Raw genomic sequence first — 16824 nt, 5'->3', positions numbered from 1 at the left:
GATCATTGGCTGGCTCCGTGTGTGTGCGTGTGTATGTGCGTGCGTGAGCGTGAATGGGTAGCTGGCTGACTTTCCGGCTGGCGGTCTTGCTGTCGTTGGATTATTTGGCAGCCACCGGCTCGCTGGCGTGCTCGCTCTCTGGTCATCTGTGTGGGCAGGCTCGTCCTCATTGTCCTATCCAGACCCTCCCCGTGCTCATACTGATACACGCATTCATACACACAAACACAAGCTTACTCACCATGGCGGCACAGCTACTACTGTGACCTTCTCCGTCTCTTCCTCTTTTGGCACCTCTTTTGCCTCCCTGCCTTCCTTCCTTCGTTCCTTCCTCTCTTCCGCTGGGACGGCATCTAAAATTAGTCTTGGAGGAAGTGGAACCAGTTTAGATTACCTATTTATTTGGTGCCATTTAGGTACGTCTGTGATGATCTCACTCTGGCAAGCAGATCTCATTTCCTACAATTCAGCACCTGCTATGCCTTTGCATTTCACTGCCCAGACTTTCATTGAGAATGTTCTGGTTATATTATCTTTTTAAATGGCTCGTCTTGTTTTGGAGCATGACAGATTCAGTATATGGGCTCAGTGAGGCATCGCCATGGTCTCGGGCTATAATATTGTCTGATATGAGCAACAGTACAGATTGTACTTGAGGACTTCTGGCTACAGACGTTTGATGAATCCCAGCCATTGTGTGCTCCTTCTTGCAGAATGCGGCCATGCCCACAAGGTGGAGCTGTGGATTGATTTTTTTTGACTGTGCCATGTTTCACTGTCAAGGTCAAAGCCGAGTGGCACCTGCAGACTTCCTCCTTGAATACTTTATCATCACATAGAGCGAAATGCAACAAGCATACATCACATTTGAAAGAAATGTAACCTGATTTGTTAAAAAAGAAATGAAAATGTGTTGTGGGGCTTAAATTTATGTTACCTCCCATATTTACTGTATCCCTCTGCCCTTCACAACCTGGACACAAGCCATATCTCACAGCAGCCTCTCTCTAGATCTTTTTTTTCCTCCTCTGCTTTTAACTGTGGGTGAGGAGAGAAATATTGGTTGGATACTAAAAGGTTATTGATTTCTGTAGCCCCACCACAGCGGTCATCTAACACTGTTCCAGCCATCTCTCTGTCCCCAGTATGAAAGCGTCTCCCTCACTGCTTCCTCAGCCTTCCCTTCACCTGCCAAAACCTCCCGATGGCCACATCAGGCACCCGTCCTCTCCTCTCCTTGTCTCTCTCATGTCAACTCTTCTCCTCCTGTACATCCATTTCAATACTCATCCGTCCATCCATCCCACCACCTTCCCACCCCTCCACTGTGGTTACTCACAGTCTGAGGCCAGTACAGCAGCCTTTTTCATCTTTGGATTTCAGTGCATCAGCTAGTCTATCTACTATTCTGCACTATGCTCTTTCTCTCCCTTTGATGTCACACACACTGGAAAAACTGTTTCCAAGACTGACCGGAATCTGGTCATTTCGGGATAAGTTGTGTCTTAACTCAAATGAGGTATTTCACTTTGGCTTACTTGTGCTGTTTAGTAGTGTAAATAAAAACTTGGATGAAGTTGAAGGTTAACGAGGTACAAGAATAAGACAGGCGAGTTTAGTATCATATCTCACAGTACCACACTCCACCTGAGAAAATATTAGATGCCTTGGAGGCCATTGCAGGACAAACACTGGTCATATATTAGCACTGCAAAGAAAGCAGCAGCCCAGAAAAGCAATATTCACTTGAAATACGTGAAGAGGCTGTGCCAGAATGATGCCGTCTTAACTTCCATAGCTTAAAACTCTATTGATCTTTCAACTGCATTTATACAACTGTACCAAAGTGAAACTGTCTGAACACTTTTGTGCTGTCTCTTTATAGCTTTGAAAAGACTTCTAGTCATTTTTAACTCTAGAAACATCTCATAAATACCTGTATGATCCTAAAGTTGTTGCAGACAGTGTTTTGAATTGTTGTCAGCAAACCAGTTAACAAGTGATAAAGAGAGGAACAAGAGATTACAATTTACAGTTTAGTGGATATTCAGAGTGACTTACGATAAGTGTAGCTGTAAAATAGACCAAGTGAAAATTCCTCAGGCATTAGCAGGGTAAATGGCCAGATAATTCAGAGTGTAATAAAAAGTGCTGCAGCATTAATCAAGGAAAAGGACCAACTCGGGTTTCTGAAGTTATTTGAAGTCAGCCCGTGTCCACACAGTTTAAAACAAATGGCCTCACAAGTATTTGTGTTCCTGTGTGTTGGGTAAGAGGTTGCCCTGCCCTGCACTGTTATTTTCTTTTTTAACTCTCAAAGGTAAATAAAATTCATTTAGGAGCACTTGAGTCATGAAGGTATTATTGTTTAAACAGTTAAAGCGTTGTATTTCACAGTACAGGCAGCATGCTAGAAACTTAACAAGGACTGCAATATGCAGTATATCATTTTGAAATGCCATTTAGCGCAAGAGTGGCAAGTATGGTTTATGAGAAACTAGACAGGTGGATTTGCAGTATCGGAGCAGGGAATCAACACAGCCAGCCAGCCAGCCAGCAGCAGCGTGCAGCAGGAAGGAGTAGCCAGGTACGAACGGCAGGGAAGAAAGAGGAGTCTGCAGCCTGATCAGATGTGTGAGACACGATTGGATGCTTGGATCAGGTGATGATTCACTGATGTAGAATGACTGTGCACTTCTGTCGAAAGATAATACATCATACCTAGGATGGAAATGATAACAGCAGCGATCATCACACCATCTCCGTCAGGCCTCATACATGGGCTAAGAACCTGGTGAAATCAAACCTTTGAGACAGTGAGCCCAGTTTTGTTTTCTTTGTTCTTACAGCGTTAATAAGAACAACACACTGAAATTATTAATAAAAAAGACAGATTGTCAGCTTTCCACAATATGCCACTGTTGGCAGTCAGTAAAAGTTATCTCACTGTTTTTAATGCTTTTCACTTATTTACTCTGATTTTTGCCAGTCATCATCCCACACAGCAACGTCATGTACAAATTCTATCCTTTTTTTTTTTTTTGCTTTGTGCAAGTCAACATTTGGCAAAAAGACAAAAAAAGAAAATCGTTACCCATCACCTTGTGTTGCCTTATGGGCAGCAGCACTTTGCTGATGGACAGCAGTGTTTTCACAGTCCTCTCTCATGTAGACTGTGTGAGAAGTGTGATGGGTGTTAATTCTGTTACCAAACACATAAATCACCCCTTTCTCAGATGCGTTAGATTTAATAACAGTGAATATAAGATTGTGTTTGTTATGCATTTCTATGAGGGAGGACATGTTTTGACATCTGCAGCTGCCAGGTGTGTGCTGCACATTTGAGCAGCATGTGTTGTTTCTCTTCCCCGGTGTGTTCCAGTCAGTGTTATCTTTTTTTTTTTAACCTTGGAGCAAGAAGGCCAGCTTGATTGCAACTAAGCTCGTTACAGCCTCTTAAAGACAGTCATGTCGGCCAATGATGTCAGCATCCTTGCGGAGTTTAAGAGGTTAAGGATGTTCTTGAAACTTTATTTTCAGCTCCGATCCCTCTCCTCCTTATCACCGTTTTACATTTTTAGGTCCCTCTCTCCTCTTCTCCCGGTCAGAGAGGCTTGTTTTGGCTGTAACAGATTGGCCGGCCCCCTCAGTCTTCCCTGGCTGCCAGTGTCTGGGCTGCTCGTGTCGGTGTGGGTCAGTAGCTGCAGGCTGTTTGTCGACGGCGAGGGGGAGGTGTGGGGGTGGGTGTCAGGAGGGCAGCAGACAGTTGTTGTGGGCTCTGGTTCTCCAGCTCTTCACTGTTACTGTAGCTCTTCACTTCTCCACCGGCTCTTGACGCTCTCCCCTCCCCGGTCGAAATCCCCCCTCGACGATAACTCCCACTCACTCCTCTCTGTCCTCTTTTTCCCTTTTGTTCTCCGTCCTCACTCCAATCTCTCTCTTTTATTGCCTTTAGCTCTCTTTATCTCCTTGTCTTTTTATTTCTCTCCAGCAGCTAACCACTGCTTTTTACCTTATTTGCTTCTACTGCAGTTTCTACATTCTCTTTTTCTCCCGTGTCCCCATTTCTCCTATCTCACACTTCTTCTCGGATCCTCTCGTCTTCTTTTCCGATCCGTCTCCTTCAGCAGTCATTCATTGTCTCAGACAGTCCATCCTGCAGAGCGTTGTTTAGTCAGTCAGACCAACAGTTGGCTCTGTCCTACAAAATGTCTCCCTGTGGATGGTTATTCAGACAGACTCCAGTCAGTCTCTCCCCGTGGCTCAGACATTGCATGGCAACTGGCCACTGGTAGAAACACCAAGCCCACCACACCTCGTGTTTCCAGCCCAGCAGACACGCCATCTGTGCCAGATTGCAGAGTTACCACAGCGCAGATAAAGAAACAGTAACAAAATAGCTTTATAGCGGATGTGTCAACATATAATAGAACAACATAGTTGAGACATAATTAAAAATTCTGTCTTGGTTGTGCAGCATCTGGTGAATTATGAGGAAAAATATTTTATATCAGCATATCTGCAAATGATTCTTAATAACATTGTTTAACAGTTTTGTCAGTTATCATCACAGTCATAGATTTATCTTTATTAAAGATGGCATATGTTTTGCAGCCCTCAGTGCACAATATAACCAGGAGAAAAAAATAAGATTTACATACATTTGCAACCATGTTTTCATATTCAGTTTACATTCCACTACACATATAATTGGATGATACTCAATATGCATGAAGCATACACACATACACACCAATTCATACTGTAGATGTGTGTTAGGGCATGAATTGCCTCCGCTGATAATACATGACGCACAAAGTGAAGTATTTTTCGTGCATGAGGTCACTCAGGGCATGTTAGTCTTTAATAGAATAACTAGGCATCAAGTCTTGGAAAAAAAAAAGCACAATAATTAAAGCTTCAGTCTCATATGAATGTTTTTCACCTAATTACCACTTTAAATCTCAGGCACACAGGAGGCACATTCATTTGGCTCCTCATTGGGTTTCTTTTAACCTGATTGTCCCGCTGTGCAGAAAATATCTGTTTATATATAGATAATACATTTAGAGACTCAAATGCATTAGTCTGATGAAAGGAGGCACCAAGTGAACCAAGCCGTGCCTGTTCGACAGCGTTTATTATTTTGTCAGTTTGGTTGAATTATTTTTGAATGGTTTTTGTTTGTAGGCATGTATGTAGATAATGTGGTTCAGTGTTTACAGTTTGACAGTTTGGGATCCATCTCAGTTTAAGTTAAAACCTAAATATAAAAATGTATATTTATCCTTTTCTTGTTTAATGTGCCCAGTGACAAACTAGTCCAGCGTCTATAACAGATGATAATCAAGTATTACATAAGTGAACTAACAAAAGCTGTCTTTTTCCTACCCTCCCCTCGCTTACACCGATGTCGTCACAGGACTCCGATGGCCCCCCCAGACCAGAAGGCGTTCACCCCCCAGTGTTCTCCGCCCTGCGCCAGTCCAGAGTGGTGTCATCCACCTCCGAGGAGGAAGAGGCCCTCACAGAGAAGTTCCTCAAGATCAACTGCAAGTACATCACTGATGGAAAGGTAAGATCCAGTATGAAGAAACACCATGTCATGTGCATGTGTGGGTCCACTTGTTAAAGATTACTCTGTACCCTCCTGGTCATGTGACAGATAAAAATGTGCCACAGGATGAAAGATTAGAGTACTATCAGCGAAAAACCTCTCCCTAAACCAGCCCAAGTGTGCCCCCAAGTCACAAAGCTAAGCATCTGATTTTCTAGAAAACAAAAGAATATTTTATTATCAGGACAGTTAGAATATTCTTGGGTATTTATTTTTGTTGATTTGGATGCTCAGCTCTGTGACTCAGATTTAATGGTAATACATGAGAGGCACAAACTGGAGCTACACCTAAACATGACAGATGGAGTGAGAGAAAAAGCAGTTCTATCAAAGCATCAAGCTAAAATATGTAAATATAAATCAGAGCTGCCAGCAGCATGTACTCGACACACTTTATACTTCAAAAGAAGTTTGTGTTAATGTAGAATAATTAGACAAATTAAAATAATAATGCACTTAAAGTAAAACTCCACAGTAAAGCCTCTGCATTTTTTTCTTTTGTCGTTCAGAGGTGTAAACCATCAATGGTAAGGATTAAAGATCAAGTGCTCCTTTCTACATTCAGTATTTTGCACCAACAGTGAGCAAAAATATCAAGTGCTCTACTTTAACAGCTTCAGTTGACCAGAATCCATTTACAGCACAATGCTGTCTGTGAGGATCACTTCAAGTTTTTCTCAACTGCAAAAAACATAATATTCTTGTGCTTTTTCATTCGCTCTTTGTGTCCTTCAATGGTGTTCTCACAAACATACGAGTAACTGTGGTAACTGACTGGGAAGCAGGCTGAAGGAAAGTCAGCAAACTGAATAAAACAAGAATATTTCAGGTTGGAGTGTGTCTCAGTTCATTGAAGAGAGCAGCTAAGAGAATAAAATCAGTACAGTAAATAATGTAGGCACATGTGTGGGCAGATTTGAATTACTCTGTAGACCAGCACATGAAGAGAAGCGTCTCTCATGCTGACTGTAGTTTAATTCAACTAATTATAGTTAATGTTGTTCAGATGGTCTGAAACCAGGGAGTGTGCAGCTCCTTAAAGTGTTGTGAACTGACTTATCTTCATTCAAGATCTTAAAGAGTCATGGGCACCATTATATGTTGTGCTTTTTCTTGTAAAACTCTGATCTGATACTAAATCTGAATCTTAATTTAAAAGTTTAGTATATCATAATACAACAGTATTATCAACAGTGAATAAAAACAAGTTCAGAAGTGAGATAACATACAGTACGTGGACTTGAATGTTAAAGTTTGATACATTTAACCTAAAGCTGCAACGATTAATGGATTAGTTGATCAATATAAAATTAATCAGCCACTGTTAATTGTCATTTTATAACCAAAAAGTCCAAAAATTCACATTTCAGCTTTTCAAATGTGAAGATTTGCTGCTTTTCTTTGACATGTATGACAGTAAATATCTTTATGGATTTTGAACTGTTGCTCAGACAAAACAAGACATTTGAATACGTCTCCTTGAGCTGTAGGAAATTACAGCAGGCTTTTTTCACTATTTCTGACAATTCATACAGTAGACTGAACAATTAATCCAGGAAAGAACGCAGCCGTAACCTGACCACTGATCAACACACACACACCTACTGGTCAGATTGGGTGTGTTGTGGTTGTTCGTCAGTTTTGATTCAGAGCAGGCAGGATGGCAGCCAGCTACCCAGACGTCCTGCACTGAAATACAGACAGACTCCACCCCATCACTGTTTGCCTATAAATGTGTGTGTCCAGGCATCTGACACACTGCCCTCTGACACACACACACACACACACACACACACACACAGATCCATGGTATTGAACCACTGCTGATTCACTCCCAGGGACCAAATGAAAGCACTGAAGTGGTCAGCGCTGGCAGTCAATAACTTGTACTTGATTTAGGACATTTGTGGTCTCGAATGGATTTGGCCTCCAGATGTTTATGTGACAGAGGTGCTTTTGATTATCTTTTGCGGTAGATAAAACATGCCAAGCTGTTCCTTTTTATTTATCGAAAGTTCTTGATGGATCTCGCTGTTCCTCACCCATCCCTCTCCCTTCTCCTCTCTTTCCAGGGTGCGGTGAGCGGGGTGTTGCTGGTGACGCCCAACAACATCATGTTTGACCCTCACCGGATGGACCCACTGGTTCAGGCCCACGGGTGCGAGGAGTACGGCATCATGTGTCCTCTGGAGGAGGTGCAGTCCGCCGCCATCTACAAGGAGATCACCGACCCCAAGATCAGAGAGGCTGTGCCAGAGTAAGAGAAAACACAGACGTACTAACCAAATCTGAATCCAACACTTCTATGATGACTTCACATGTAATTATTTAAAATATATGCAGCTACAGTAGCTAACAATGACCCCTAACTCTGATTTACTCCTACATACAGTCTTATACATATAGTTACACTTTATATCTTCCTCCACAATTTAATTCTTTGTGTTTTCACACACTCTCACCCTCATAGAAATGCAGCAACATCTCTGTAATCAATGTCATTCTCTGCTGCACCCATGGTCGGATTGCATCAGCGACCAACCAACAGTTTAATTCTTAACCTCCGTGTACCGAAATAAAAAGGAAGCGGCAATTACACCAGGGTTAATGAAGTGTGCCTTCACCCTCCTACGTTCTGATTGCTCACCTCTCTATGCAGTAGGAAACAGCCACTTCAGAGGATTCAGTTGCGTCTCCGCCCACAGATTTGTATAGTTTTTTTGTTTTTGGATTATTTTAGTGTTGCTGTCCGAGCCAAATTTATACAAGGACGAATGCGGTGTATCATTAGGAGCCCTGTGGAGTCTTTTTTCTGTTTCTTCATGTGGCAGCATGGTGAGGGCAGTGCTGTATTTAGCCGGTTGAGTGTCGCCCGTGGAGCAGTTATTGTGCTGGCAAGTGACTGTTTTTTGTGCCAGGCCCAGCTGTTTTCTCAGCTGTGGTCCATTGTCTGTGTCTCCTCTCTCTCTCCCGCTGTCTCTTTCCCTCTCTCTTGACCTCCCTCCCTCTCTCTCTGAACACACAGCTGAGCAACAAGTGCCTGCAGGATGTGATTCTCTGACGTGTGCTGGTTATATACCAGTGTTTTGACTTTTACATTTGATGTAGAGTTTTTCCAAAAACAAGAGTTTTTTTTTGCATGCTAAACCAATGTATTCTTTGTACAGTAAGATCTGGGATTGGTTGTATAATAATTAAAGTGGCTGCTAAGCAGCTCACAACTGCAATAGATGAGCATAATATCTTTGATAAGTTTCAGTCTGGCTTCCGCCGGTTGCACTCAGCAGAAACAGCTCTTCTCAGAGTCTCAAATGACGTCTTGATGCGTGGTGATGCAGGAGAATGTTTGGTGTTGGTGCTGCTGGATCTCCGTGCAGGGACTTGGGCAGTGGTTTGGTATCTGGGTCAGACCTTTAGTCGTTCTCCTCCTACCTCTCTGACAGCAGTTTCGCAGTTTCTGTTGGCAACTTCGCCTCCTCATCTGAAACTCTGTATCATGGTACGCTCCAAGGTTTAGTCCTTGGTCCTATTCTGTTTGCTTTGTATATGCTTCCCCTTGGACAGATAATAAGGCACTTTAAATGTATAATCTGTGTAGACTGCTACACAGATAATATTCAATTATACTTATATTGAAACCTCAAAGCATAGCTAAATAGTCAGTTTTAAATAACTGCCTAAATACTATAAAAACTGGATGGCAGATAATTTCTTACAGCTAAATGCAGATGAAACAGAAATCCTTATTCCTGCCCCTCTAGTGTTTTCCCTAAGATAAGGGACGGTATTAAGTCTATGACCTCATTGGTTAAATCCTCCATAAGAAATCTAGGTGTTACTATGGACCAGGCTCTGACTCTGGACCAACGTGTCAAGTGTTCACTCTTGTGTTTCCAGCTGAGAAACATTGCAAAACTCAGACCCATTGTGTCTCAAGCAGAGATGGAAATGTTAATTCATGCTTTTATATCGTCCCGTCTTGACTACTGTTATGCCCTTTTCACCTGCCTCAGCAAAACATCCCTAGATCATTTACAAGTGGTCCAAAATGCTGCTGCTAAAGTCTCGACCAGGTCCTCCAAAAGGTTCACTAGCTCCCCATCATTATCCCCATCATCACATTAGAGATCTACTGCATCCCTGTGTCACCAGCGGGTCTCTAAGGTCCTCTGATCAGCGTTTGCTGGTTGCTCCTCAATCTAGGTTTAACACTGAAGGAGACTGTGCTTTTGAGATTGTGGCTCCGCTTGGATTTAAGATCTGTGGACACCTTTTAAAAAGCAGCTCAAGACCCATTTGTTCAGACTTGCCTTAGTGTCAATTTTTATTGTCTATTTATTTCTGTTTTTTATTGAGTCTCTATGTATGTTTATGCCTTATTTCCTCTTTGAAGCACTTTGTGACGTCTGCTCTCGAAAGGTGCTATGTAAATAAAGTTACTTAGCTACGTTCTTTCTTTCTTTCTAACATATATGGAATTTGGGATATTAACATGTATGTGGAAATTAATTAGTCCATCCATGTAGGTGTTTTCGGTGGCTAGATTTGTGCCTAATTTTTCTTTCCTTGGGATAATTGTGCTAAATTTAAATAGGTTAAATTTGGTTTTGAAGGAGCCAGAACGTATGATTTCATTTGATCTATGTTCTTCAGAAAAGCCTGGCAGTGCAGAGTTATCATGTTCAATCTTTTGAATTTTGCTCGACAATTTGTTGAATAATGACGGGCAGAATGGGAGCACGAGTAGCAATCTTGTGTGACAGCATTATTTAGTTCATTTAAGTTTTGCTTATTGTTACTTTGTAGATGTTTAAATGATGTATGTGCAGTTTGACACTAGAAGGCTGTTTTCACATTGATCTGCTGAAGGGAGAACATTTTCTCTGTGCTTACCTTAAATCTGAGTTTAAGATGTTAGAAGACAGTAAAAGCATGATTTGTTGATTTTTTTTTTTTTACCAACGCTCCACCCGCCTTAATCTTTATAAGGTGCTGGAAGCATCAATGAGTCCAAACTTGATAAAAAGAGATTTCCGCACACTTAGAACTATGCAGTATTTCACTTTATTAAAGTAACAACATTATAAAAGTGAAATGCTACATAGATCTTAGTGTGTGGAAATCTCTTTTATCAAGCATGATTTGTGACATCACAGCTAGTTTGGAAACCAATCGTGGTCCAGTATGCAACTTATACAATTGTGATCTGGTGCACTTCACTGAGAATGGACTTTACAGTGAAGCAGATACCTTGTGTTCAGCAGTAAAACTTTTGAAATTAAAAATATTTATATATTTGTAGCTTCTGTATTCTTCATCTACAGAGGGAGTAGATGTATTTCAACATAGTTATTGAACTTGTTCATGGAAAAATCTTATCAGATACAAAATATATCAAGCAGAGTATTTTTTTCATCTTAAAACATGTTTAATTTGATTGGAATCATTTACTCACATGTATTTCATTTGGTATTCAAATACCAGACACACTACTTGTTCTACAAAAACAGACCAGGTCAATTGGTAAAATAAAGCTTTCATCAAGTAAAAGCATGCACTTTATGCTTTTATGTTTTTTTCACTTTCAGTGATGGATTATTGATCAAAATGTGGCCGATGTGCTTAAAAATTGCATCTTTACATGGAATACAGTCAGTACACCTTTGTAGAGTATATATGGAAATGTCAAATCATCCAACATGAAATCCACAGAGGTAGTACAAATATTCCTTTATTATTGGTAAAGTTGCATGTGTCTTATATCTCCTCGTCCATACTCCAGTGACCTGGAGCCTCTGCCGGCTGAGAGACATCCCTCCCAGAAGGATCCAGAGCAGCGCCTGAGAGAGCCAGGGGCCAACGACAGTGGCAGCACGGCCCCCCGCAGCACCGAGGGCTCCATCTCAGAAGATGTCTTCACCGAGTCAGAGCTGTCCCCCATTCGGGAGGAAGAGCAAGCGTCTAGTGAGGATCTCCGCCTGGACAAGTCCTCTGGCGCTTCCACAGAGTCTGTGCAAACCGTGACCCAGGTGGAGGCCACCGGCGCCGGCTCCCAGGTCCCAGCCAGTGCCCACGGCTCAGCCAGCCAGCCGGAAGAACCCGCCGCAGCGAAAGCCTCTGTCACAGCAGAGGACAATCCACCAGACACTGCCACAGAAAATGATAGCCAGTCCCCCATGGGATCCAAGCAGCACAGTGTAGAGAAGCCACCAAGCACACCCACTACCACCACCAGCAGCACCACTAGCCAGGCCCAGGATCCCAGCAGCATCACTTCTCGCCCGGGGTCCCAAAGCTCAGCCACCGCCGGTGCCACAGACACCCCCTCCGTCTCAGCCAGTCCACAGGGGGATGCCAAGGAGGGGACCGAGGTCTCCAAAACGGACACTATGCAACAAGGGAAGGAGGAGAAGGAGAATGTAGAACAGACGCAAAAGGACGGCACACAGAACTCTGCAGAGGGTAAACACACGTACTCAGTCGCAGTTAGAAAATGTATTTTAGAAATACAGGTGTAGGATATTTAAGGTGATGAATCTGGCCTAATGTTGTCTTTAAGCTGCAGCTCTACATCCATATTCTTCAGAGGAGTATCAAAGTGAATTTTTCTCCTCTCTGGCTGCTTCAGAGTCAGTTCTCTCGTGTTAGTTCTTGATAACCTTTCCGTTTCCACTCTGCCTTGGTGCTGGTAATTGGAATATAAAGACGAAGGGAAATCGCAGCCTCTCCGTTGTTATCAGCTTGGTGAAGCTAGCCGGGCTTTATGGGGCTTTATGCAGCTCTTTGATCCCTGGCTCTGGTGGTCTGGGCCACTCCTCCGGGCGATAAGCTAAAGCCTATCAAACACCACAATGCCGCAAACACACCCAGCACCCAAAGGGGAAACACAGTGACGATTAAACCCAACATCAAAACACCTTCTGAGACAGCATCCACAGAGGTGTCATTTATATTTTACATACTTCTCTGGTTTTTCAGACAAATACTAAATTCTACAAAGCCTAGAATAAATGCATTTTGTGTTCATTGCCATGTTTAAGATTAAAGGATCATACCAGTGGATTTAGATGTTTAACCCTGTAGACTACAGGTAGTAAGTTGGTTTGTTTTTGTTTCTGGCCATGCAGACATTCTAAGACACTGTTTATAACATAATATTTTTAAATGCAAAATTTTGCATAAATTGTACACCAAATAGAAGAAGAAAGAAATGCTCCAATCCTGAACATGCTCAAACGACCTCTAGGTCATAACATTTTTCCCTCATCTCTCAGGCCTTCTACAAGTAACTGACTAATTAATCAACCATTTTACCTTTTTATCATTAGAAAACACCAAATCTATACTTGTAAAACAAAGTTTGCATGTCTTTTGATTCATTTAAGCTTTATTCAGGGAAGTTTCACTGAGAGCCCAGCTGAGCAGGTACACCCTGACCACACTCACTGCCCAGTACAACCACAGTCTGATCTGCTGGCTGCTGAGCAGCTCCACTGGAGCAGTTATGGTTAAGGGCCTTGCTCAAGGGCACATCAGTGGTGGTAATGAGGAAGGTGCAAGTGCTGCTTTTTCTCTTTATTGCCCAAATTTATCATACAGGTCAGGTATTAAACTGAAGACCTTCTAGTCAGGCTGCTTCTCTAATCTCTAACATTTAGGCCACTGCTTAACCCCAATAAATATCTTTCTAGTCAGCCAATTCCACAACTGAGCTACACTTATCTTCCCTTACCTTCATGGAACCATTACATGGTTCGCAGCCCATATAATACCTCACTATAGTCAACATTGCTGCATAATATATCTAATAGCACAGTTTTTTCTAAAGCCCCTTGCTTAATAATCAAGCACAGGACACACACAAGCTTGAAATAGTTTTGAATACATTTAAAAACTTATATCCGTCAAGTTCAGTTTTACTGAGTTTCACTAGTAATTCCTCCCAAAGCTCTACCTGTTTACCTTAACACCTTGAATCAAATACCATATGCTAGTTTAAACTCATGTGATCCAACATTAAACTGATAGGTGCTAAGGATAGTAGCGGTATTCTTAAGCGTTGAACTTTTGTGAATGTTGTATTTTTAAGTAGACTGTTTTCAAATCACACAACTCACTGCCTCCTTAAACTCGCCAGCCCCTTTTCTCAACTTTATTACTGCACAGTGATAACATAACTTTATAAAGGTAGCAGAATGTTCACCATGATGGATTACCTATCTCAAATAAGATGATGTTCAATGTACTGGAATAAATGGAAAGCAGTGACTGCCTGGAAGTTAGGTATTTACTCTAAAAACAGCAAGGTGTGCTCTGGATAAAGGCTGGTAAAATAAATGTAAATAGTAGTTAATATGCTAAAATATGCAAAACCATGGCAGCATCCTTTAATCAGTCTGTGGTTAGCACAGTTTTTGTCTTGTTATCTGACAGTGGCCTCAGTCTGTCACACTAACTGACTCACTTTGTGCCATATAACGCACTCTAACTGGTCACGTAGTTGTGATTACCAAATAAAATTTCCTCCCCTCTCCCCAAGAAGAAACAGTCCACGACAGTGGGAGAGAGATTTATATTTTCTCCCCGGCAATTATTGTCAAAAAGAGAGCCAGGCTGCTAAAGCATTTCTAATTCACAGGCATCTCAGCAGGGCTGCCCTTTATTCTGTGCGCATTAGCACAGCCCACACAAGTAACAGCAGCAACTTCAAAAACAAGCTGCATTAAGACCAAATTAATGCACTTTGAAAATTGAATTGGTCCCACTGAGCTGCATTGTCTAAGCAGATTAGAATTTTTTGGTCTGTCATTATTGCCATTATGTTGTGCTGCCCAACCAGGAGCTGACAACATGTCCAGTGCAATGTCACTGGCACAGTGATTTCATTCAGCTTCCTGGGGCTGTGAACTTATAATAGGCCATTGATAATGTACCGTGGGCAGAAGACTTAGTTCTTCTATCAATTATAGTGTGCAATAGTGTGTGTTGTGTTTCTGGCACAAAAATGACTCATGCATGCTGAAATAGCCAGTAAATAAAACATATAAAACTAGGTCACATAAATAAAACAATTTTTAGGAAGGGAATACACAAGTACAATTAATCTAGAAGATGACATTTGATACAGAACAAAGTTCTAATATTTTTGTGGTAGATAAACTATTTTTCATGCTTACAGTAGCTATAAAGACCCATACTCATTTTTACGCTTTTGTGACTATGCGATAATTTCCTTTTTCAGGTACAGGGTCTGGAGAGAGGCGGAAGCACCGCTCTCACAAGTTTCTGTGTCTGCGGGTGGGGAAGCCCATGAAGAAGACGTTTGTTTCGAACGCTAGCGCCTCCATGCAGCAGTATGCTCAGCAGGGCAAGAAGCACGAGTACTGGTTTGCTGTGCCGCAGGAGAGGTCAGTACCTCCTCTACGTCTTCCACTAACCAACTCACCCTGGCATGAATGCATTTGAATACAAGCGAACCATTTTTGTGATAGCCTATATAAGAAATCATAAAGTATTTAAAATGGAAAAAAATACAAAGCAGCAGACTTTTGTTTTTAATGTAGAAAGCTACAGGGACTTGATCCTAACATATTCCTAACACACCACCATAGTCAGCTGAGTTACTGAGGCACCTCACCTCTAGCTGTTTTAATATTTGAAACCAATCAAATATGCATTCTTTGTCAGGTCTGACTCCCACCGTGGCTTCTGCCCATCTCCCTGTGCTGCCTCTGCCAGACAGCAAAATGATTTATTATTCATTCACTCTGCAGGGAAACAGACACACACTTTATTCCTGCTCTGGGGCACACACACACACACACACAATCACGACCCATGGCTACAGTAAGGATTTACTAAAGCAAGATCTCTGTGTGGCCTTTCCAAAGCTCATGGTTTTCCCAAATGTATCCTCAGAATGCATGAACTTCTTCTGACCTGCACCAACATGTGTAATATCTTGAATCAAGTGAAGTGAAAATAGACTTGGCCTGTTTGTCTTTTTTTCCAAGTTGGATTGCTCAGTTTGGATGTACAGTTGCCAAGTCAGCAGTAGGCGTAATTACATTACAGCTCCTCACACAGGAAGGAGACACACTACAAGAAATATTTGCTTTCACAAGAGTTGCGTAATATGTTTATGAATAGATAGGATTCATCTCAATTGCGCTAATAGCTTGACTTGATATGTGACTTTATCATTTGAGAAAGATCTGGAATTGATTGGACACAGCGGAGTCGTTGGTTTATGACTCCAGCACATTAACTTTGTTTACTGTATCTTTTTTAGGAGACAAGGAGACATAGGGACAAAAATAGAAATAATTTCATGAGGTGAATCTAATAAGTTATTTGGCCAACCTAACCTTGAGTTGCACAACATCTCTCTCTCTGTTTTCAGCACATGTCTATAGTTTTACAGTAGCAACACATACGGTGCTCTCTCAGGCTGCTAGACATTTAACTCAGACAAACAGACATGGACTTTTTGTTGGTCATGGTGCCATAAATGCTTCTTGGTTATGCCACGTATTGAGTGAGTGAGCGCAGTAATAACACTGAAATCCCCCTCACTTCATTATTCACTGTGAACTTCAGAGCAGTCTTGCTTGTTAAAGCTTTGTTGTTTTCATCCACAGGTTGCGTAGCTACAACATTTCCCACCTGGAAATCAAAGTTTGCTGTGATGGAGGCTGCTCTTGGGGATAATAGCATAGGGACATCATGTCAGATTCAAAGCTAGTATTAGAAGATGGAGCTTGTATATGTTACTACTCATTGGGCCTCATGCAAGAACCACTCATACAAACAGATTCATTCTTAAAATGCACGTAAGAGTGATTAAGAACATTTGTGGCATTCACCATTTTTCTCATAGGTACGAACAAAATTTACAAGTGGTGCAGGCCTGTCGTACGTGTCATCAATAGATCGTCTCTGCCTTTCTTCACTGGGGAGAAACACTTGTTTGACTTAAAATTATAACGTCGTAATTTGAATTGTTTTGGAGTTTAAATATGATACTGAAATTAACAAAAAATTAAATCTTACTAAAAGAAACTTAATGCAAATGTATATTCTGTTTACCATATATTCATCATCATAGCTGCCAATTTACTGAAAGGTATTTTTCAGATTTTATGATTTTTATTGCCATAATTTGGCACCAAAACTTCTATATTTCACTCTGACAGCTGCCTCAGTGT

The 16824-nt window shown here is 41.6% G+C and overlaps 1 protein-coding gene across 5 annotated transcripts in view; it reads left to right on the top strand.

Moving 5' to 3' along the window:
• The window catches only part of oxr1a (oxidation resistance 1a), a 157269-nt gene that overhangs the window by 127059 nt on the left and 13386 nt on the right, over positions 1-16824 (top strand). For all 5 annotated transcript variants that reach the window (XM_044358063.1, XM_044358065.1, XM_044358061.1 and 2 more), the window contains 4 exons: positions 5423-5575; positions 7690-7874; positions 11400-12079; positions 14859-15024. In XM_044358063.1, the coding sequence (XP_044213998.1) occupies positions 5423-5575; positions 7690-7874; positions 11400-12079; positions 14859-15024 (1184 nt within the window). The remainder of the gene's footprint in view (positions 1-5422; positions 5576-7689; positions 7875-11399; positions 12080-14858; positions 15025-16824) is intronic.

This window comes from Thunnus albacares, chromosome 8 (assembly GCF_914725855.1).
Source record: "Thunnus albacares chromosome 8, fThuAlb1.1, whole genome shotgun sequence".
Lineage (NCBI taxonomy): Eukaryota > Metazoa > Chordata > Actinopteri > Scombriformes > Scombridae > Thunnus > Thunnus albacares.
Note: the sequence above shows the minus strand (reverse complement) of the source record. Positions and strands in the feature narration are given on the sequence as shown.